The sequence below is a fragment of the Anser anser genome (assembly GCF_964211835.1).
Source record: "Anser anser genome assembly, chromosome: 6".
Classification (NCBI taxonomy): Eukaryota; Metazoa; Chordata; class Aves; order Anseriformes; family Anatidae; genus Anser; species Anser anser.
Window position 1 is genome coordinate 10,564,371 of NC_139726.1, and position 21,143 is coordinate 10,585,513.

Below are 21,143 nucleotides of genomic sequence, written 5' to 3' on the forward strand. Positions count from 1 at the left end.
CATTTTCATCCTCTTCCTCCTCCTTTCCTCCTCCTCCTCCTCCTCCTTCTCATCGTCGTGGTCTTCCTTTTCATCCTCCTCCATATCCAGCTCCCCCTCCACGTCCTCCTCCCCCTCCATGTCCTCCTCCCCCTCCACGTCTTCCTCCTCCTCCTCACCCCCCGCTCGTGGGGAAGCCGAGGCGGGTGGGCTCGGCTTGGGCTGGTGCCCTACGGGGTGCTGCGATGGGCTGCGGAGGTGTCATCGGCACACCCGTGTGCCCCCGGGCTGCTATCGCTTCGCTGTGGGGCCGTCTTTGCCATGCTGGGGCGCACCAGTGTCCTGGAGGGGACACGGGGCTCAGGGCCACCGAGGCCACCAGGTCCCCCCCCCCAAGAGCCACATTCCCGTAGGCACCCGGTGCGCAGCACTGATGGAGAGGGCACCGGGGCTGAGCGGGGCTTGGGGACGGATGGGCTGGTGACACTGGGTAGCACGGGGTGCCGGGGGACCAGCCGGGGTGGCACAGAGCGTGTGGCACTGCGACACCCCCATGAAGGCGGCCGGGGGGGGGGGGTTGGGGACCGCCGGTGTGCTCCCGCCTGTGCGCATGGCAGAGCAGGGGGGCGCGTGCCTGTATCCCCGAGCGTCCCCGTGCAAGGGTGTGCACACACGTGTGCGTCCCGGTGTCTTGGCTGTCCCGGTGCCCGTGCGTGTTGCAGCAGACCCGCGTCTGCTCAGGCTTTGGCGGATGGGCACGGGCACGCGTGTGCAGGCACGCGGCGTGCTTGTGCACGCGCGCCTGAGGGCACGGCTTGTGCGCGCGGAGGGGGCCTGGATCGGGGCAGGGAGGGGACGCCTGTGACGGTGAGCCTCGGGTGTCCCCCCCGGCCGTGTCCCCGTGCTCACTCAGAGAACATGGGCCAGGCGGTGTCCAGGTCAGCCCTGCGCAGGGCCAGCTGGAAGGTGACGCCGTCCAGCTCGTACAGGCTGCCCAGGATCTCCGCCCGGCGCTGGGGGCTCAGGAAGGGGCTGCGGGCGTAGTACCACTCGCTGCAACCACACAACGGGCTCGCATACCGTCTGCAGCCATGCAGAGCGGGGAGCTGCCCCTTGCTGTCACCCCCCCAGCGGCACAAGCTCCCCCCCCCCCCCCCCCCCCGTGCTCTCACCTGAGGCTCTCGGGGTCGAGCAGGCAGAGCTGCAGGGACTCTGCCAGCTGCCGGTGCACCAGGCAGTAGCGCAGGAAGGCCCGGCCCCTACCCACGGGGGTCTTCAGCTGGGGGGGGAGCGAGGATTAGCCAGCCCTGCCACGCCAGCCCCCGCCACCCCGCTCCCCCCAACCCCAGCCCATGCAGGGGGGGCTCCAAGGCCAGCTCTGGGGGCTTAGGGGTCAGCGGGGAGCTCAGGGAGCATCGGGGGCAGTTACGAGAGGGAGAAAATCAGGCATAAGTACACGAGTGCCCGTGCCTGGAGTGGGTGTGCACACACAAGCGTGCACACGTGGGTGCCCCGTGAGCCCCCCCGGGTGGCCCGTGCCCACCTTGTCCAGCGAGGTGACGAAGCGAACGCCCTCGTGCTCCTGCCGGCGCCGCGCCAGGCCCTGGCACAAGAAGTCCCAATAGTCCTTGCGCTGCCCGAAGAAGCTCTTCTTCTCCTTGAGGTCAAACTGGCAGAGACACGGGCTCGGTTTGGGGGGTCCCCGTGTCCCCCCAAGCTGTCCCCCATGGTATCCAGCCGGCTCCCCCAGTGGGGACCCTGCATGGCTCCTCCCGGCGTCCCCTGGCTGCGGACAGCCCTGCTCACGGGCCCTGTGCCTCAGTTTCCCTCTTGTTGCACGCACAAATGGTCCACGCGCGGATGCAGGCGAGCCCAGTTTGGGCGCCCACCTTCACGGCTGGGGATGCCCACGGGCAGACGATGCCATCTGCAGTGTCCCCCCCCCCCCCCCCCCCAAAAAATAAAACAAAAAAACACCCACTGGCACAGGGGGTCCCCCGGCCTCACCCCAGGGAAAACCGCAGCGCCGGGGCGCGGGGGTACCTGCAGGAGGAACTCCAGCTGGGCGCAGAGGCTGTGCAGCTCCCGGCTGCCGTCCGTCACCGGCAGGTTCTGCTCCCGGTAGCTGCGGTTCAGCTCGCCGATGGTCTCTGCGGGGCGCCGAGGATGAGGTGGCAACGCCCTGCCCGGGCACCCTGCCCAGGCACCCTGCCCAACCCACGGCTCCCGGCTCCAAGCCCCGGGGGATTTCTGCCCGCAGGTGAAAGAGGAACCCGGGGAGGGACGCGGAGGGGGGCACAGGTACCCGGCCGGGCACCGCCGGTCCCCCAGGGCGCCGGGGAGGGCCGGAGCGGGCAGCGGTGGTGGGGATGGTGCTGAGGGTGTGGGGAGCTGTGACGGGGCGCCAACGGGGACCTGGTGGCTGCGGGATGGCGGGAGGAGAGGGCGCCCGGGGGGACACGCTGGCGGGGGCCGCGCTGGCACACTTACTCTGGCAGTCCCTGATGACGCGGTTGAGCTCCCCGTCCCCTGCCATGGCTCCGTCCCCCAGCCCGGGGGGGTGCTCTGCAAAGGCAGGGGTGCCCGTGAGGGGTGCTGCTCACCAAACTCCGGCCTGGCCTCTCCCTGCCCCACAGACGGGGGTTTTTATCCCCCCAGCTCTACCATGGGGCTGCCTTCTCTCAAGGTAAGAAGGGGGGTGGGCTCAGGCACCCCTTTCCTTGCCCCCCCCCCCCCCCATTAACTGGGGTATGGGGTGGGCAGTGCTGCCCCATCCCACGCCCCCTTGTTGTCCATGTGCCGTGTCCCAGAGAGGCCAAAACCTTAGGCTCTGCCCAGCTCGCCCAGCCGCTGCCCCGTTCCTCAGGGTGCTGCTGGCGCCGAGCCACCCCGCCCGTCCCCGTCCCTGTCCCTGTCCCCGTCCCCCAGGATTCAGGATGTGGGTTTGGCGCAGGGAAGCGCTGCCTTTGCTTCTGCTCTCGCTTCCCTTGCTCGCACCGTGAACAGCGCGGGGGGCTCCCGGTGGGGGGGGGGGTAGGAAAGGGGAGATCCCCCAACATGCAGCCCCCAAAAACGAGCCCCCTGCCTGGCAGAGCCCCCCCGGCACAGCACGCTGCCCACGGGAGCGCCGCGGGGTTTGGGGGTGTGTGGGCACGGGGCTGGGGGCCGGGGGGCACAGGGTGGCACCCCGGGGACAGGGCGAGGGACGGTGCCCATAGGGGTGGCACCTCGGGGGCTTGTCGCCGCCGGCGGTGGCTGTCCACGAGGCTTGGCGGGGACAGCGGACACCTGGCCTCCTGTCCCCGTGCCCTTGGGCGCCCTTGGGTGCCCTTGGACGTCCGGTCCCTCCGTGCCCGCCCTGCCCGTGCCTCAGTTTCCCCCGGCGGAGCTGCCCCTTACCTGCAGCCGTGGGGTGCCCTGGGGTGCCCTGGGGTGCCGCCGGGTGCTCGCTGCTCCCCCGCGCCCACGCCGCGCCCCGCTCCTTCTCCTTTTGTACCTCGGCCAGGAGGAAGTGTACGGGATGGGGGTGGCCTTGTCCGTCCCCCCCCTGCGCCCCACACCGAGCCCCACAGCTCTGCCCCCCGGCAGCCAGCTCCCTGCGCTCTGGGGGTGCCGGTTTTATGGGGGCAGCCAGGCCCTCCTGGACGGTCTTCTGCAGGGGGGGGAGCACCGTGCCAGGCCTGGGGGCACCCCAACGCCCTCCAAAGGGTGGGCACCCAATCTGGGGGTGCTTTGAGGGACCGCCCCCGGCTTTTGGGGAGCGGGTCCAGCTAAGAGCAGCCACAGGGGAAGCAACATCCTTAAGGGACAGAGCCCCCCCATGCACAACAGCCCCAGGGAGAACATCCCCTAAGCACAGAGACCCCCCCAGGAGGAGCAGCCCTCCCCGGCAAGGCCCATAGCCCCCCCCAGGGCACACCCCGCCCCGTGCAATGCCCAGAGCTGAGGTGCAAGCACCTCCTCGTGCACCCCGGCCGTGCCCCCCCCTCGCTATCAGTGCAGGACCCAGGGACCCGCTGCCATCCCACACCCCGGCTGGATGCCCCCCCACATCCTGCCCCCCCCCCCATCACCCCCTGCCCCTACCTGTGCCACCGGGGGGGCCGGGGGCTGCGCCACCCCCAGCCCGGGCCTCGCTCGGCACCAAAGCGAAAGCAGGAAGTGCGGTGCCGAGCGGGGCCTGCCCGTCCCCACCTCAGGGTGCCGGGATGTGGGGTGCCCCCCCCGGCACCGGGCAGTGCCCCCCCAAGTCCCCACCACCCCGCATCACCCTGCGGCGGGGCGGCCCTATAACCACCGAGCCCTACGCTGGTGTGCCGGGGGGGGGGGGGCACATGCGTGTGCACACGTGTCCCCCCCCCCAGCATCCCTGTCCCCTGGGGGTGCCACCCGGCAGCTGTGTCCCTGTGTCCCTGCCCCAGCCGAGGGAGGGGGGTGTCGGGGAGGGGGGGTGGGCTCGGGTGGGTGGGTGGGGGGGGCCGCCTGCCCGCCCTTGGCGCGGGTGCAATTCAATTAGCGAGGCCTGGCCCGCGCTCAGCGCAGCCAATAACGCTAATGGCCCGCACAGGCCTGGCGCTGCCTGGCCGGGGGGGCCGGGGCCATCTGCTAATTAAATGGGGGTGGGGGACAGAGCAGCCAGCAGTGATGTCACCTCCCTGCTTTGGGGGGGGGGGGGGGGGGGCTGCGCCCTGCTTACCCCCCCCCCCAACCCTCTGCGCACCATGGGGCACGTGAGGGACACCCCTCTTCCCCACCCCACACGCCCCCCCCCCGACATTTGGGGGGCTTAGGGTACGCCGAGGGTCCCCTGCGATGAGGAGACCCCCCCAGTGGGGTTACAGCCCTGTGTGGGCTCAGGGAGGCTATGGGGGGGGCACCCATGGGGGGGTGCACCCATGGGGAGGGGGGTCACCCCTGAAGCATCCTCAGGCTCTGGGGAAGGGGGCTGGCTCAGCTGGGGGGCTGGGGGGGGGGAATCCTGGCAGGGAACCCCCCCACTTGTTGCTTGGGGGTGCCAGAGGGAAACTGAGGCAGAGCTGGGGGGCATGATGGGTGTGTGTGTGGGGCAAATCAAAGCCAGGCGTCCCGGCTCTCACCCCCCTAAATGACAGGGGGCCGGGGGGGTGCTGCCAGGGTCCGGCACCCACCCCACAGCGGGACCTGGTGCGTGCAGGGGGGGGGGCAGCAGGGGCACGGGGGGGGGGTGCGACCCCTGGAGCGCAGGGGGAGAAGGAGGAGGAGGAGAAGGAGGAGGAGGAGGAGGAGGAGGAGGGGGGAGCGTGTTGGAGCTGGCTCCCACCCAAGCACTGCAGGACATGGGCGGGCACGGTGCTCCCTGCCTGCTGCCAGCGCGCAGGCGACGCTGGGGGACCGGAGGGGGGGGGACAGGGCCTGGTGGGAGCGCAGCCCCCAGCCCATCGCCGCACGGCCCCGTGCCCAACGCCGGGCACCAAGCGGGCACCTCCCGGGCACCGGAGCCCATTGCAGCCTGGGGGCACGGCTGGCTTTGGCTGGTCCCCCCCTCCCACAACGAGTGTCCCCTGTCCTCCCCCCCCCCCCCCCCCCAGGTGACCCCCCCCGGACAGGGGCACCATGACCCGCCTGAGCTGGTGCTTTGCCACCTTGGTTCGCTGGGGGAAATCCCTGGTGTCCTGCCTCCTGCCCCTGCGCGCCTGCCGCCACAGGGAGGTAAGCGGGTGCCACGTGTGCCCTGGGCAGGGCTGGGGGCTGCGGGGGGGGGGGCACGGAGCTGGGGCAGCTTCTGGGGGTGCATGGGGATGGGGGGGGGGGCGGGCAGCCTGGCACTGGTCCTGCTGGCTGCAGGCATCGAGGGGTTAAACCCTGCGTGCATGTGCCAGGGGGTCCGGGCATGTCCTTTGTCCCTCCTTGTGTCCCCCCCCCGCATGGCACTGTGACCCCCCCCACTCTGTAACCCTGTGCCACGCAGTGCCTGGCTTGGGGAATCTGCTGGGGTCTGCTGCACCGTGCTTCACGCCAAGGGATCTGCTGGGATCCCCGTGTCCTTACGGAGTGAGCGCCGAGGATAAGGGGTGTCCCCGTGCCCTTACAGCACCCACAACGGGGGGACCCCCGCGTCCACCACGGGGGGGGCCTGGTGCCTAGAAAGCCCCCAGCACTGGAGATCCCCGTGCCCATAACGTGCCCGGTGTGCGCGGGATCCCTGTCCCCAAAAATCACCCAGCCCGGGGGACCCCTGTGCCCCATGCGAGCGGGATCCCCGTGCCAAAAGTTTGCCCTGCACGGGGCATCCCTGTCCCCATTGTCACCCGGGGCGGGGCAGGGGGGGACGCCAGCCCCCCAGCGTGGGGACCCATCCTGTCCCTCCGCGTGCACCCGTGGGGAGCGGGGCTGGTGCCGTGCCCCTTCGTGGGGCGCGTGGGCACGGCCGCCCGCGCGTGTGTGCAGTGACGGGGCGTCACGGGTGTCCTCTGTCCCCTGCCGTGTCCCCGCGTGGGGTGCGTGCCGGGGGTGGGCTCGCTGCCTGTGGGCGCCCATGGGTGACACGTACAGGACGCGTGGCACGCCTGGTCCTGCGTGTGCCTGGTGTGTTCACGGGGGGGGGGGGGAAATGCGCGTGCCCCGGGCAGTGTGGGGGCACTGCTGTTGGAAGCAGGCGTGGGTGGCACGTGGCTGTGCTGGGGGGGCTCGGGGACACGGTGGCCCTTGGGGGGGTGACAGGACACACAGAGGGCCCCTGCCCACGCTGGTCCTGCATGCGTGTGGCTGGGGGGGGTGGGGGGGGAGGATGTGGCAGCCCCAGCGGTACCCATGGGGGGCTCCCTGTGCTCAGTGTGCCCCCCCCGGGAAACGAGCCCCAAATCTGGCAGTGTCCCCGTGGCGTGACCCTTGTCCGGGTCCCGGGCTGCTCAGGGCAGCAAACGGGACAGGGTGATTTACGCCCCCCCCCCCCTTTCCAAGGGGGCTCTTGTCCCCGGCAATAACGGGGCTGATGAAGGAGGGCCGTAACGACGGCGGGGTGGGGGGCACGGGCGGGCGCTCCCCCCCCCGCTCCCTGCCGGCCACCCCGCTGTCCCTGTCCCCGCCGTGTCCCCCTCCCTGACTCACCCCCCCGTGAGCTGCAGGAGTCACCGCTCGCCTCCTCCCTCCGGGACGGGACTGGGGAGGAGGGGAGGCAAGGGGGGGGGTGGGGGCGCCCGGCCAAGCCCCCCCACTTAGGCCAGGGGACCCCAATCCCCCCCCCTCCAGCACTGCCGAGCGCTCGCCCCCCCTGCGAGGCCCCCAGCTCTGCGCAGCGCGCCCTTGGCACCGCGCTGCTCCCTCCCCGTCTCCCACCCCGGGACCACCCAGGGGACAAGCAGGGGGCCCCCCCCGGCCACCTCCGCAGCCTTTTTTTTTTTTTTGGGGGGGGTCTCCCTGCGGGAGGCTGCCCCCCCCCCTCCTACATCCCCCAAGGGTGCTGGTGGGTGCTGCGAGGGGGCTGCCGAGGGAGCGCGCTGCCCCCCTCTCTTTGTCCCCCGGCTGGAAGGGGGGGGGGGGAGCCGGGGGGGGGCTCGGTCCCGGGTCGGGGGGGGGCCGGGGGCGGTCCGGGCGGGCGGAGCGAGCGGGGCCGGGCTGCGGGCGGTGCGGCGGGGCCGCCGGGGGCAGCATGACCGGGCTGTGCCTCTCCTGCCTGCTCTGGGTACGGCGCCGGGGGTACCGGGGAGGGGGGCGCACGGAGGTGGGGGGAGTGTGTGGGGGGGTTGAACCGGGAATGGCTGTGAAAGGGGGGGGGGAGCCGAGGGGGAAGCCGGGGGGGCCCGCGGTGGAGGGGTGGGAGAGGTTTGGGGGAAGTGGGATGGAGTGCTGCGCTGGCACCCGGGTGCGCCCCCGGAGCGCAACGGGGCGGTGGGGGTACCGGGGGGGGGGTACCCGGGGGGGTACACGGGGAGGGGTACCCGGGATGGGGCCAGGGGGAGCACCGGGGGCTCGGGGGGCACCGGATCGGGGCTGCTGCAGCAGGGGGGGAGCAGGCGGAGGGGGCTGGGTGGGATGCGGGGGACACCGGGCTGGCCGGGGGGGGCCGGGTGGGGGTGTGTGGGGAGGGGGGGGGCGATCCCCCATTACGCGCAGCCTGCCCCTGTGGTCGAGGCTCCGCTGCGCCGTGGCACTTGGAGGGGAGGGGGGGGGCGGTTACTGGTCAAACTGGGCGGATCTGGTATGTGCTGGGGGCTTGGGGCTCTGCGCCCCCCCCCTATTCCGGGCCAGCTGGGCTGCGGGGCGCAGCGGGGTGCGAGGCGCTCGGGGTGCCCGAGGCTCCGGGACGGCACCCCTATAATGCCCCCCGCCCGCCTCGGCTTTGCGGCCCCAGCCGAAGGGGATGGAGAAGGCGGGTGTCCCGCTTCCCCGGGGGGGGGCATTCCCCCCCCGCGGCTCTCTGCAGTGCTGGGCAGTGAACCCAGGCGTCCCGGCGCTTGATTCATCTGGCACCTCTCCCTGGGGCCTCATCCAGCCCAGGACACCTGGGTCCCCTTCCAGCCTCCTTGGGTCCCTCTGCTGGGGGGCCTGCGGCCAGCGCTGCCCGTGCCCCCCCCTCCCCGCCATCCGCTGGATTTGGGTGTCCCATGGTGACAAGGTGACAGCCCCAGAGGTGCTCAGCCCCCCCTCCCTCCGTGTGTCCCCCCCCAGCCCCAGGAGCAGAGCTGGTGCCCGGATCCCGCCAGCACGGAGCTGGGATCCCATTGTTTCCCGGGACTGGGGGCACCTCCCCGGCGCGGGGACGGCGCTGGCACTGTGACAAGCGCAGGGGGGCTCCGTGGGGTGGGAGTGTGGGGGGGGCTGCGCTTTCCCTAATGAGGATAATTGCCGTTAACGAAGCAGACTCAAGCTCCTGTGTGGGGCCAGGCTGGTGGGGCTGGGGGGGGGGGCGCGCGTGTGGGAGACGGGCTGGCATCCCCGGGCATCCCTGGGAGCGGGGGGCGAGGCCTCATCCCGGGGCACCCTGCAGCGGGGAGGCTACTTTGCATATGCAAATGAGCTCATGGCATCGTTAGGCCCCGCTGTCACCCAGCAACTGCGGTGTGGGAGCCCCTGGGGAGGGGGGGGGGGCTGCAGTGGGGGCACGGACCCGGGGGGTTTGGGCACCGCCGGGGGATGTTTTGCCTGGATGGCCGCTGAGATGCCCCACGCACACGCGTGTGCACGCGCCCGCGTGTGTCCCTGCTCCCTTGTAGGGTGGCCCAGGGGCTGCTTAGGGCTGGCGGGTGGCCCTGTGGGTGAGCGTGCCCCTGGACGATGCACGGCCACATTTGCACACACACGCGTGTGCACGCAGGGCGCACTCACAAGCGTGCGCCCGGCCCTTTTGCCTCTGCAGCCACAGGACCTGGGGCCTCCAGGCGCACCCTGGGGAAACTGAGGCAGGAAGGGCCGGGGGAGGGGGTGGGGGGGCAGCACGGATGCTTTGGGTGCCCTGTGCAGCGCGGCGAGGCGTGCTAGCCCCGGGGGGAGCAGGGCGAGGGGGGGGGGCTGCGGGGCCTCAGCTTAATCCCATTAGTCTTGGCATGAAAAGGCGGATTTGTGGGCTCTCACGTCTTCATCTGGCGGCGGGTGGGTGGGCACGGCTGGCGCGCTGCCAGGGGGACCCCTGCCCCTCCCGACAGCTGGGGGGGGGTCGGGGTGGGCACTGGCTGCCCGCGGCCGTGCCAGCATCCCCGTGCCAGCATCCCCATGCCCTGCTGTCCCTGTGCACCCTTGTGGTGCCTGCGCTGACGGCTCCTGTGGGCTGTGGCGGGCAGCGTGGCCGTGGGGAAGCCGCCCCCCCCCCCAAAATGAGCTGTGCGCCCCGTGTCCCGCCCCAGCAGACGCCACCCAGGCGGTGGCACACGCGGCACCGCCTTGCAGCAGGGCGGTGTCCGCGTTCGGCCCCGGGTGGGTGTGTTTGCACACGTAGTGCGTGCTCGCACACGGGCTCGTGTTTGTGTGTGTGCATTCACGTGTGCTCGCACACAGATCTGCGCCGCCTTGCCTGTACAGTCAGACGTGCTCGCACACCCCGGCGTGCAGACACCCGCACGCGTGTTTGCACGCACGAGCTCACGAAACCACAGCCACGCCGCCGTGCGTGCACACGTGCGGGCACATGCGTGCACACACCGACACGCAGGCAAACAAATGCACACTTGTGCACACCCCCCTCCCGTGTACATGCACACACACGTGCGCGTGCATGCGTGTGCACACCCCCGGGTGTTCACACACTGTGCGCGTGCACTATTCAGGTGTGCGCTTGCACGGTGTGTGCACACGCGTGTCCGTGCGCACCCCCATGCACGCGCACCCCCCGTGCGCACTCACACGCGTGTGCTCAGCCCCGGTGCGCGCCGCCAGGGGGCGGCAGAGACTATTTATAGGGCCCGCGGCCCCGGGGGGGGGTGTCGCAGCCCCCCCGGTACCGGTGGGGCCCGGGGAAGGCACTGGGGAGGGGGTGCCCTGGGGGGGTCGGGCTGCAGCCGGGCGCTGCCTGGAGGGGAGCTGAGGCAGGGCGAGGGACCGGGGGTCTCCGTGCCCCCCCCCCCCCCGCCCCGCTGACGTGTCCCCGTGTCCCCCCAGCCCCAGGACCTGGAGGCCCCCCCGGCGCACGCCTTCAAGATGACGAGCTTCAAGAAGGTGAAGGCGTGCGGGATCTGCCGGCAGGCCATCACGCGCCAGGGCAGCACCTGCCGAGGTGAGCGGGGAGGTGTTCGCACGCGCGCGCGTGGCCGAGCGTGCAACAAGTGTGCGAGGCTGTCCTGCTGTGCCCGTGACAGTGTCCCACGTGTGTGTGCACAGGCATGCAGCTCCTCGCGCACGCACGCGTGCGTGGACGCTCGCACCCCCGCTGCCTGCTCCCCCCTCGCTTTGCTCGTGGCCGCTGTCCCCCCCGCGAGGCCGGGGCGCCCGGTGGGACACGCGGTGACGTGTCCCCTCGCACGTGTGCGGTGACGCCGAGCCCCGTGCGAGGGGCGGCGGGAGGAAGCGCTCCCGGCCGCGGGAACAATGCGGCTTCCTGTGTTCCCTGCGCCGCAGGAAATGATCCCGGGGGGGACGGGGTCTGCAGGGGGGGTGAGGGGGGGGTGTGCAGCCGGGGCCATGCTGCGTGGGGACCCTCGCGTCCCCTCGGGGTGGCACGCTGGGGTGCACCTGGCTGTGCCACGGTGGGGCTGAGCCACCGGTGGGTGGGCATCCTGCACGGAGACCCGCAGTGCGTGTGCACAGCTGCGCGGGCGTGCACGCGTGTGCGTGTGCAAGAGCTCACAAGCAGAGTTTGCACCACGCGCTCTCCATCCGTGCCGCTTTCCTCCGGGCACCGGGGTGCGCACAAGCACACGCGCCCCCGGCACGTTGTCACCGTGGGGGGATGCGTCACGCGTGTAGGGCACACGTGTGCAGGGTTTGTGCATCTCTGTGGGTGCACCCACAGTCTCGGGGGGCTGGTGCGGTCTGTGCCCCCTCGTGGGTGCGACCCTGTCCTGCCCTGCATGCGGGGTCACCGCGGGCTGCCCCCACGTGTCCCCTCTAACGTCCTCTCCCCTCCCGCAGGCTGCAAGCTCTCCTGCCACACCAAGTGCCAAGCCAAGGTAAGGCTGGCCCCCCTTTTGTCCGGGGGGGGGGGGGGGTCTGGGGGCTTGAGCGGGGTTCTGGGATCCATGCCGGCCACCCCCACTAGGCGGGCCCCCGATTGCTGCCCGGTCACGGCGGCACCGGTGTCACCAGTGCCAAAGCGGCAGCGTGCCGCCCCGCTGCCCGTGCCTGCCCTGACGTCGGGGCTGGGTTTTGGGCTGCGCATTCCCGAGCCCCCGGGGAGGGACGGCTGCCAGCCGGCTCCGGGGCTGGCATCTCTGGCGGGAAGAGGCTGGCGCGCCCCGGGCGGGCAGCGTGGGCTGGGACGTGCCCGTGCCCGTGCCCGTGCCCGGCCGGGCAGGGAGGGAGAGGATCGGCTCCGGAGCCCCGAGGCGGCCGTGCCGGGAGCTGCTCGTGCCAGGGGCCGGGCACGCGTGGCGCTTCGCAGCGTGCCGCGGCGTGGGTGGCACCAGAGTAGCCCTGGCACCGTGCTGGGGGTGCCGGGGGCTGCAGGGGAACCTTTGGGATGTGGCCGGCACCCCCCGGGCCCCCAGCGGGCAGGGCAGAGGTGGCTGGGAGGCTCGACAGGGCTGTGCCACCCTGGGGACCCTGTGACGTCCTGGGGACCCTGCGTCACCCCAGGGACCCTCTGCCAAGCGCCCTGGGGCTGAGCTGGGGAAGGCGGCTTGCCCTGGTGAAGGGGTGCCACGGGGACAGGGTATGGGGATGCCTACAACACGGCACGCGGTGGTGGGGAGCATCTGCCAGCGTTTGCAGGCAGGAGGAAGTGTCTGGTGGGGATTCTCTGGTGTCTGATATGGGGTTGTGCACCGGCAGGGCGTTGCACCCGGGGTGCTGGCTCCGTGCGTGAGGGAAGCCCGCGGCCGGCTGCAGTTGGTTAGCCTCCGTCACCCTTCCCACGCTCGTCAGGGGCCGGAGCCCCCCCCCGTGGGGTTGCTGCTGGGGTGGGGGGTGCGTGCGTGGGGCCGGGGCCAGGGGCCTTCTCCGCAGCTCCGCTGGGCCAGCGCCCAGGGAGGGGCTCCTCTGGCCAGGCAAGCAGCCAGCTGACTCACGCCAGCTTGTTATCGTAGGGTCTCCAGGGAGGGAGCGCGTGGGGAGGGGGCTCAGCTCAGGGAGAAAACGGCCTCTTGTCCACCTGAAGCCCCTCGTGTTTAACCCCCGCACCCCCAGGATGCTCGGGGATTGGGGAAACCTGCTCCCCCCCCGAGGTGCTTGGTGCTGCTCACCCCATAGCTTCCTCCTGCTGCCCTGGGGATGCTGCTGAGCTCGTGACCCCCCCTCCCTGGGCTGCTCCCGGCCCCGCAGCCTGCCCTGAGCTGCGCTGCCTTCGCGGCCCCTCCCTGTGGTTTCCCCAGGGGACCTGCCCCGAGCCCTCCTGCTGCCCCCTGCCAGCACCGCTGGCCCTGTTTGGGGGGAAAAACCCCAGCTAAAAACCCCAAACAGACAGGCTACGGTGGGAAGGGGGATGCGGACGTGCTGGTGGCACCGAGGTGGACGTGGGGGCAGCGGTGCCAGGCGAGGCTGGCGGGGTGCCCGCAGCCCGTGGGCGGCACTGGGGGGGCCGGGGCAGACGCACAGACATCATCTGGGAAGCACGAAGCCGTTCCCATGCCCATGTAAGGCCCTTCTCGCGCCCGGCCCCTCCGCTCGGGGATTTTTCCTTGCTTAGCAAACCTTCCCCCCTCGGTCCGAGGGGGACGGACGGACGGACACTGGCGTGCGTTCGAGCCCCCCCAGCCTTCCTCCTCCATCCCTCCCTGCGCCAGGGTCCTCTGCCCAAAGTGGGGGGGGCTGCAGCTTCCTTTGAAAAGTGGGGAAACCGAGTCACAGAACCCAGCCCCGGTGGTGACCGGGCACGTGTGAGCCCCTGGGGTGCGTGGGCAGGTCCCATCCTCACCCCCGGCTGTGGTGCAGAGGTGGGGGCCCCACCCCATGTGTCCCACCCAGCCAGGATGGTGCTGCTGGGGGGCGACCCCAAGATGCTGGGTGCGGGGGGGGGGCCACGCGTGCTCCCGGATTGCAGCCCCGGGGGATGCGCTGGCTCCGGCAGGGGCTGGGTTTTGCCGTGATGCTGCCTGGGGGGGGGCTGAGAAAAGGCAGCGGTGGCGGGCTGCGGGGGGCGGTGGGCAGCACGCCTGTCCCGGTGGCAGAAGCCGGCCCACTGGTGCCAGTTTAGCTGGGGGACTGGGAGAGCTGCTGCCAAATCGGCCTTTGGGGGGGCTCTGCGGGGTGAGCATGGCTGTGCTCTGGGTCCTGGTGGAAGTGGGGGCCGGGCGGGGGGCTCAGTGAAGAGGGGAAACTGAGGCACGTGGCATGGGACGGAGGCATCGGCGGCCGCCTCGTTCCCTTTGGGGCCGGATCCTTCCCTGCTGGCCCCACTCCAGGCCCGGCTTGTTTTCCAAAGTGCCCCCCACGATGGGGTCGGGGGGGGGGAGGTTTGTCCATCATTAAACCGGGTGCTGGAGCAGGGCCAGGGCCGGGCAGCGAGGCGCGTCCTGGCCAAAGCAATCGCTCCCGGCGCCCGCGGCACCTCCTGTGCCCTCGCACGGGGACGGGGTCCTCGGCTGCGGGAGGGGGGGGACGCGGCGGGGACCCGTCGGGGTGATGGGTGCCGGGGGGGGGGGGCACGGCCGGACCCTGTGGCTGTGCCAGGCAGGGAGGACACGGGGAGGGGGCAGCCGTGTCCCTGCTGCGGCACACGGCTGTCCTGCTGTCCTTCCCCCAGCCCCGTGCCTCGCTGCCTGCTGGCCGCGCGGCGCAGGGGGGGACGTGAGCTGGGCGTCCCGTCCCGTCCCTGTCGTCGTCGTCCCCGATGCCCCGTTAAAAGCCACCCTGCCTCCGGGACAGATAATTAGCAACACCCATGGTCTCCACAACAGAGCATGGGGGAGGAATGCGGCAGGAATGTGTCCTTGGCCCTGGCACGGGCCCAGCCGGGGTGCGGGACGGGGGGCTGCGGGGGGCCAGCCCTGCCCTGCCGCTGTGCCAGCTCGTGTTGACGCAGCGGGTCCTGGAGGGGGTTCGGGTTGTGTTGTTTTCTTCTTTTTTTCTTTTTTTTTTTTTCTTTTCTTTTTTTTTTTTTTTTCTCTTTCCTTTTTCCCCTTCTTTACGTCACCGCCAAAATATTCAGCCTCTGTCTCAGCTCTTGGGGGGGGGGGGGGTCGGCTGTGCTGCTCGGAGGAGCTGGGGCCCATCCTGCACCCTCCGGGTGCTGAGACCGCCCGCGCTCACTGCACGGGGGAGCACGGGGAGGCTCCCCCCCCCCCCCCGAGGGCTGGTCCCCACGTCCCCCTTCTTCTGCCAGCACTTGGGGTGGGGATGCTCCTCCCGGCTGGGTGCACTCCGGGATGGCTGTTTTGGGATGCGGAGGAGCTGGTTCAGCTGGGGGTCCGTCACCAGGCCCAGGTTTCCCCGGGGGTGCTGGGGGGGGGGGCTCTGCGGGGCCACCGGAGATGCTGGGCCGACTGCTGGACCCGTCCCCCCATCCCGTGTTGGCTCCGGGATGTTTTCGGTGGCTGGCGAGGGACTGAGTTCAGAGACACTTTAAGGACTTCAGTGGCTGTGTCCTGTGAAGGGGACACGTCACCTCCCCAAGGGACAGCTCCCTCGCCTCCCTGGGGACAGCTCCTGCAGGCAGGGGACAGGGACGAGCTGTCAGTGCCCTCCGCTCACCCCCTCGGATGCTGATCCTTTCCCATCTGGCCCCGGCTCTTCCCTCGCTGGGGTTTCCCAGGGCCTGGGAGCTGCCCCAGGGCCGTGTCCCAAGAAGCTGAGATTTGTGCCGGATCCGAGCCGGGGTCTGTGCCCTGCTCCTGGGCTGGGGGCGTTCGTCGCTCCCCTGCCCCATCTCTCTGCTGGAAAGCCCCCAGCACCCCGAGCCCTGCTCGGATGCTGCTGCCAGTGCACGGGGAGATGCTTGGCGGAGACCCGGCTGCCTCTCCCTGCTCCCTTCCCACAGCTCCCAGGGGAAACTGAGGCACGGGGGTGCCGAGCGCGGGTCGGGTCGGGCAGGATGTGCTGGGATGGGACCGAACTCGCTGCAGGGATCCATCTCCTGGGGGCTGGTGGAAATCTCTCCAGTGACACCCGTCCCCTGCTGCCTGGCCGGGAGGCCGCGCAGCCGCTCCGTGCCTCAGTTTCCTCACGTGCCGGGGGCTCACTCCCTGCTTTGCAGGAGCACCGGGTGCAGGCGCCAGCAGCGGCTGTGCCGGGCTGAGGAGGACCAGCCCCGGCGCGGCGCAGGGGATGCGATCAGCGGGATGCTCGGGTAGGACGTCCCTGGCGGTGCTGGCAGGCGTGAAAAGCTGTGGCTCGCTCCTGCCCCACGCTGCTGGCCCCGGGGGGAGAAGGCAGAGGGCGAGCCCCCCGCTGCCATCCCACCCCATCCCACCCCATCCCATCCCCTGGCTCCAGGCAGAGCCAGCCCTGGAGTTTTTTGGCTGGGCCCGCAGCGCGAGGACGGAAATGCAAACAGGAACGGGGAGGTGTTGGGCGAGAAAATGTCAACAGTGCCGGGCCCGGCGGCTGGCTCGCGGCCCCCCCCGGCCTGTTTGCCTTTCTGTGGGCCAGTACGAGGGGGGCTCGCCCCCGGCCCCGCTGCGGTCGGGGCTTCCCCGCACCGCGGCCCCTCCGCGCCCGGGTGTCCTGGCACTGACCACTTGCTCGCACGGCCGCTGCCGGTGCCCGTGGGCAGGGCTGGGGCTGAGGGGGGCGTTGGGTGTGCTCCGGTTTTGGGACAGGCCAGGAGGGGCTGGCAGGGCTCCGCGTGCCACGGGACGGCGCCGCCAGCCAGGGCTTCCCCATCCTTTTGGCTTTTCAGGGCAGGGAGGGTGGCAAAGCTTCGCTGCCCCCGGCTCCAGCACCACCGGGGTACCCAAGAGCTGTTTTTTGGGCACCTCATCGTACGCAGGGTGGGGGACCGAGCTGTCCCCTGCCGGGGGGGGGAGCAAACAGAAAGGCCCCAAACCGGGCCCCATGCCCGTGCCCCTGCCACCCCCCCCCGCCAAGGGCACGGGGACGCCACCGGCGTCACGCGGGGCGATAAGGCCCCGACCCCGCCGCCCGCCCGGGGCCCCTTGGCACAGGGGCGTGCGAGGCACTGGGCTGGGCTGCCCTGAGGGGGCGAAATTTGGATTTGGGGTTCGGGGGGGCCGGGGGTTGGGGGTGTGTCCCCCCTCGCCAGCGCCCCTCACCCCGGACCCGGCTCCCGGTTGCCTTTAAGGGCGTTTTGGGGGAGGCGAGGGGAGCGGGGCTGGGCGTGTGCGCGTCCGACTTGGAGCGCGCCGGAGAGAGGGAAGAGGAGAAGAAAGAGAGGGAGAAGGGAGAGGAGGGAGGGGAGCGGTGGAAAAAGCCACCCGGGACCCCCCCCTCCTCCCCCAAGGCCGGGGCCGGCGCCCCAGGGCCCCCCGGCAGCCGGCGGCCTTGGGGGTACGGAGGGGCGAGGAGGGGGGGCTGGCGGGACCCCCCCTCCGGGCTCCCCTCCATCGCCGGGGTCCTGCCTGCGGGGAGCAAAACCCTTCGGCTCTCCCCCCCCCCTTTCCCTCCCCTCCCTCCTCCCTCCCTCCTTCCTTCCTTCCTTCTCCGGGCTTGTCCCGGGGAGGGAGGGGGGCTCTGCCTGCAGTCCGCCTTCACGCCTGCCCGCCCGGGCGACGCTGGGCTCCCGCCTGCCCCCGGCCCCCCCCTCCCCGGCAGCCCCCCCCCGGCTGCCCCCCGCGCCCCCCGGCCAGGTGAGGCTGCGCTGCCGTCCCTCTCGGATGTAGGCAGGCGAGACCCCGGATGGATTTCGGGAGCGTCATGAACCAGGTACAGCCGGGTGCCACGGCACGGGGGTCCTTGCCCCCCCCCTTTCGCCCCCCAAGACCCCATTAGGGGGACAAACGCTGCGTGGGGTGGCATCTCCTCAGGGTTTGGGGGGGGGAGCACGCGTGACACCCGTGTGGCGAGGGTGCTGCGTGGCTGGGGGACCCCGTCCTGCGCCTCCCCCCCCACACCCGGTTTGGGGACGCTGCTGTGGGTCGGTTCCCGGAGGGGGTCCCGCAGGTGGTGGGGGGGCTCGGAGGGGGCAACGCGGTGCTTGCGGGGAGCAGCGTCAGGGGAGGGGGCCAGGGAGGGCGTGCTGTGCTGGGAGCGGGGTGGGGGGGGGGTCCATCCCGGGCACCCTTGCCCCCTCTCCACGGACGTGTCCCCACGCAGGCACCGCGCGCCCGGCAGCCGTGTCCCCTTGCCGGGGGGGGGGGACACGGGGTGGGCTGCGTGTGTGCTGGGACAGCCCGGCAGCGCAGGGGTTAATCCCCCCTCCCCGTCCTCCTGCGGGACCGTCAATGGTTAAACCCCGGGTTAATGAGTGGTGAGGGGCCTGGGGGGGGGGGACACCCCACAGCGGCCTCCCGGCACCCCCCCCCCAGACGCCGCCCGGGCACGCAGAGGGTTAAATTCACCAGGGCAGGTCCCGGCGCAGATGTTTTTGGGCTGTGTTCCTGGGAGAGGAAACGGCCGAGCGAGGCATCAGCCGTTTTGTTTTTAAGGGGAAAACAACAAAAAAGAGAACTGCGCGGCCCCGCGCCGAGCCAAGGCGAGGGGCAGCGGGGCCGGGGTCCGTCCCCGGGTGTCCCCGGCTGTGGGCGGTGGGGACAGAGCTGGCAGGGGGGTGGCAGCGGCTGCATCCCCCCGGGTCCTCCTGGAGGGTGCTGGGGTGGCCTCAGGCTTGGTGACGCATTTTGGGGTGCCGGGGGGACCTGAGCACGCTCCCCGTGTCCCTGCGGCGCGGTGACATGGGGAGGGCTGCGCTGTCCCCACGCTGCCCGCTGGGGCACGGCGCTGCCGGCGGCCCCCTGCTCGTCCCACGCCTCCCTGGTCACCGCCACCCCGCCTGGAGCCCGTGGCCACCCCCGTGGTGGCACCCCCGGGGGACGCGAGCTGCCAGCCTCCGCTTTGGAGCCCAGCCTCCCTAAGGCAGCCTCTCCGCTGGCCCCCGTGCCAGGAAGGGCAGGGCCGGCGGTGACGCTTCGTGGGGCTGCTGGCCCTCTGCCACGCTCCTCGGGGCTGCGCTCGCCCGTGCCACACGCTTTTGGGGTCCCGAGCCTCACCTGGGGCCTCCCCCCAAACGCCGAGGGCTGGTGGCTCTGTTTGCACCCTGGCTTGTTTGGGGGAGCAGAGCCGGAGGGTTCGCCCGGTGCCAACCTCCCGCTGGCTTTGCCGTGCCCCACGGCCAGCCTCGTGCGCCCTGTCCCCGTGGCACCCCAAAACGGTGGCAGCTGTGTCCCCTCAGCCCTGAGCCACCCCTGCAGGAGCGGGGCAGAGCCCCCCAGGTGGCGCAGGACGTTTTGGCACAGATCGCAGCCCCACCGGGACCGGTGGGCGTCCCCCGCTGGCCAGTCCCACGCGGGGATCCGCTCAGCGACCAGTCCTGTGCCGGGATCCCTGCTCTGGCCAATCCCATGTGAGTATCGGTGATCCGGCCAATGCCACGTGGGGATCCAAGTGCCGACCAGTGAGGATCCACCCGCCGACCAATCCCCACGAGAATCCACTCACTGGCCAATCCCTGCGAGGATCCACCCGCCAACCAATCCCCACGAGAATCCACTCGCTGGCCAATCCCGCGCGAGGAGCCCCGCGCAGACCAATCCCAGCGAAGCCCCCTCCGTCCCAGTCGATCCCCGGGGCTGGTCGGGGTCCCTGGGGGGGACGAGGGCCCTGGGGTCCCCCTGCCCTGGGGGCTGGAACCGGTGCGGGGCTGGGGACAGCGGGGTCCCTGCACGGGGCACGGTGACCCCGCTCCTGTCCGGGGTCCCCGTGCCGGGGCAGGTGGCACCTGGGTGATGGGTGTCCCTCGGGTGGCAGCGCCCACGGGTGGCAGCGCCCACGGGTGGCGGCCAGGCTGGGAGAGCGGCCACGGGATGGGCGCTGGGGACTCAGCCAGGCAGGCGCTGGCCTGGCGGGCCGGACGGTGCCGAAACGTTGCCTTTTTAGGTGCTGGAGCACAGCACGTCCCTGCCCGTGGCCGGCCCCGTGCCGAGCCCGGCGCCCGCAGGAGGAGGCAGAGCAGGGCCGGCCCCGCTCCGGGGCACGCCAAGGTGCCTCTGCTGTGCTGCTGACCCCAAAGAGCCCTTTTTCATCCCAAGCAGGGCCAAGGACGCAGCTTCTCCCCCTTCCCCCAGTCCGGCCGCTGCAACCCCTCGGCCAATTGCTCAAACCCCTTCGGAGCCAGGAGCTGCCCTTATTTGGGTTAAAACCAGCTATTTTGGTTCAATCAAAACCAGCCGGAGTTGGAGGCCCCGCAACTTTCCCGCACGTCCCCTTCCCGGCTCCGTCCCCCCACCCCACCAGTGACATGCCACCGGGGAGCCCCTGGGGCTGCCACCCTCCCTGACCCTATTGCCACCTTCCTGCTGGGGACACCGGGGCAGGGTCCGTCCCGGCTGGGCTCAGCGCCGTGGGGTGGCTGCGCGGCGTCCCAGCAGCTCTCCGCTGCCTTCCCTTACATGGTCCCCTCGGGTTCGCTGCCCTGAGCCACCGCGCTGCCAGGGGACGAGGACTTGTTGCCACGAGGGTGTTTACGGGGACAGCGCTCGGAGGTGTTTGTTGGAAATAGCAGGGGGCGGTGGGAGGGGAGGGATCCTGCGCCGCCGGCGTGGTGCTGGGCAGGGAGACGCGTGCAGGGCGCACGTCCCCGCTGTGAGCTTAACCAGGCGCCCGCGCGTCATCGGGGTGGCTGGCGGCCCCCGGCTGCAGCAGGGCGGCTGGGGATGTCCCCGGGCTGCACCGCGGTGCCACGGCTCTTGGAGCACTGCGGGTGGTGTTGGAAGTCACCGCTGTCCCCAGCGGAAGGGCGCTGCTGGGGTCACGGGGGTTTGGGGTGGCTGTGGTGGGGTGCTTGGGGACGGCGTCCCCTTGCCTTCGCCCTGCGCTGTGGTCAGCGCTCATCCTTCCCCTTTGCCTGGGCATGGTGTGAATCCCTTCTGTTTCTGATCCCACCTTGCAGCTCCTCTTGGGTTTTAGCGGCCTGAGACAAGGAGGCATGCAAGGGAGAAACAGGACCAGGGCGTGCGGGTGCTGCAAGGGGTTCACGCTGCAGCGAGCCTCCGGGCTGGGGATCGGAGGAGAGCACTTCCCTCCCCGGGTACCGCCAGCATCTCTTGTGCAACGCGGCCGCGGGGACACGGTGACGCCCAGCCTGTGGCCTCTGTCCTGCTCCGGGAGCGCCTGACATGGGCGCTGCCGTGCCTCGGGGCCGGGCACGTGGTGGGGCCGTGGCACTGGGAAGGGGATGCTCGGAGGAAAGCCTGGGAGCAGCGGGACCTCTGCGCTCCAGCGTCCGCCCAGCTCCTGACTCACCCCCAGCTGCAGGCCAAACCGCTCCTGGGGCTGCCGGCACGTCCTGCCCGCAGCCAGCGGCTTTGCAGGACCCGGCTGAGGGGCAGAAACCCGAAAAGCAGCTGAGCACTTGCCGTGCTGGGGTGCTGACCCCCCTGTTTCTCAGGATCCCCCTGCAAGCGGTTGGGTGCAGGCGCCCCGAGCCTGGCACAACGGGGTGCCCGCAGCGCACCGCGCCTGGGCAGGGTGGGGCTGGGCCGAGGGGGGAG

General features: G+C 71.5%; 2 protein-coding genes across 22 annotated transcripts in view; one reads left to right on the forward strand and one right to left on the reverse strand.

Annotated features, from left to right (window-relative positions):
* The window catches only part of RUFY4 (RUN and FYVE domain containing 4), an 8,299-nt gene extending 3,921 nt beyond the window's left edge, over positions 1-4,378 (reverse strand). The window contains exons 1-7 of the mRNA XM_083840631.1: positions 4,066-4,378; positions 3,379-3,466; positions 2,023-2,544; positions 1,523-1,648; positions 1,152-1,258; positions 889-1,032; positions 300-321 (exon numbers count right to left, since the gene is read on the reverse strand). Coding sequence (XP_083696757.1) covers positions 300-321; positions 889-1,032; positions 1,152-1,258; positions 1,523-1,648; positions 2,023-2,544; positions 3,379-3,466; positions 4,066-4,346 — 1,290 coding nt within the window. The 5' untranslated portion in view covers positions 4,347-4,378. The remainder of the gene's footprint in view (positions 1-299; positions 322-888; positions 1,033-1,151; positions 1,259-1,522; positions 1,649-2,022; positions 2,545-3,378; positions 3,467-4,065) is intronic.
* A 1,269-nt stretch (positions 4,379-5,647) lies between these two features.
* TNS1 (tensin 1) overlaps positions 5,648-21,143 on the forward strand; it is a 54,339-nt gene continuing 38,843 nt past the window's right edge. For 6 of the 21 annotated variants that reach the window (XM_083840562.1, XM_083840563.1, XM_083840566.1 and 3 more), the window contains exon 1: positions 16,837-17,361. In XM_083840562.1, coding sequence (XP_083696688.1) covers positions 17,335-17,361 — 27 coding nt within the window. In that variant the 5' untranslated portion in view covers positions 16,837-17,334. Of the gene's footprint in view, positions 5,668-7,557; positions 7,640-10,548; positions 10,664-11,517; positions 11,556-16,832; positions 17,362-21,143 lie in introns of those variants that run through there. The other 15 variants (XM_083840574.1, XM_083840577.1, XM_083840580.1 and 12 more) reach the window with 7 other exon arrangements.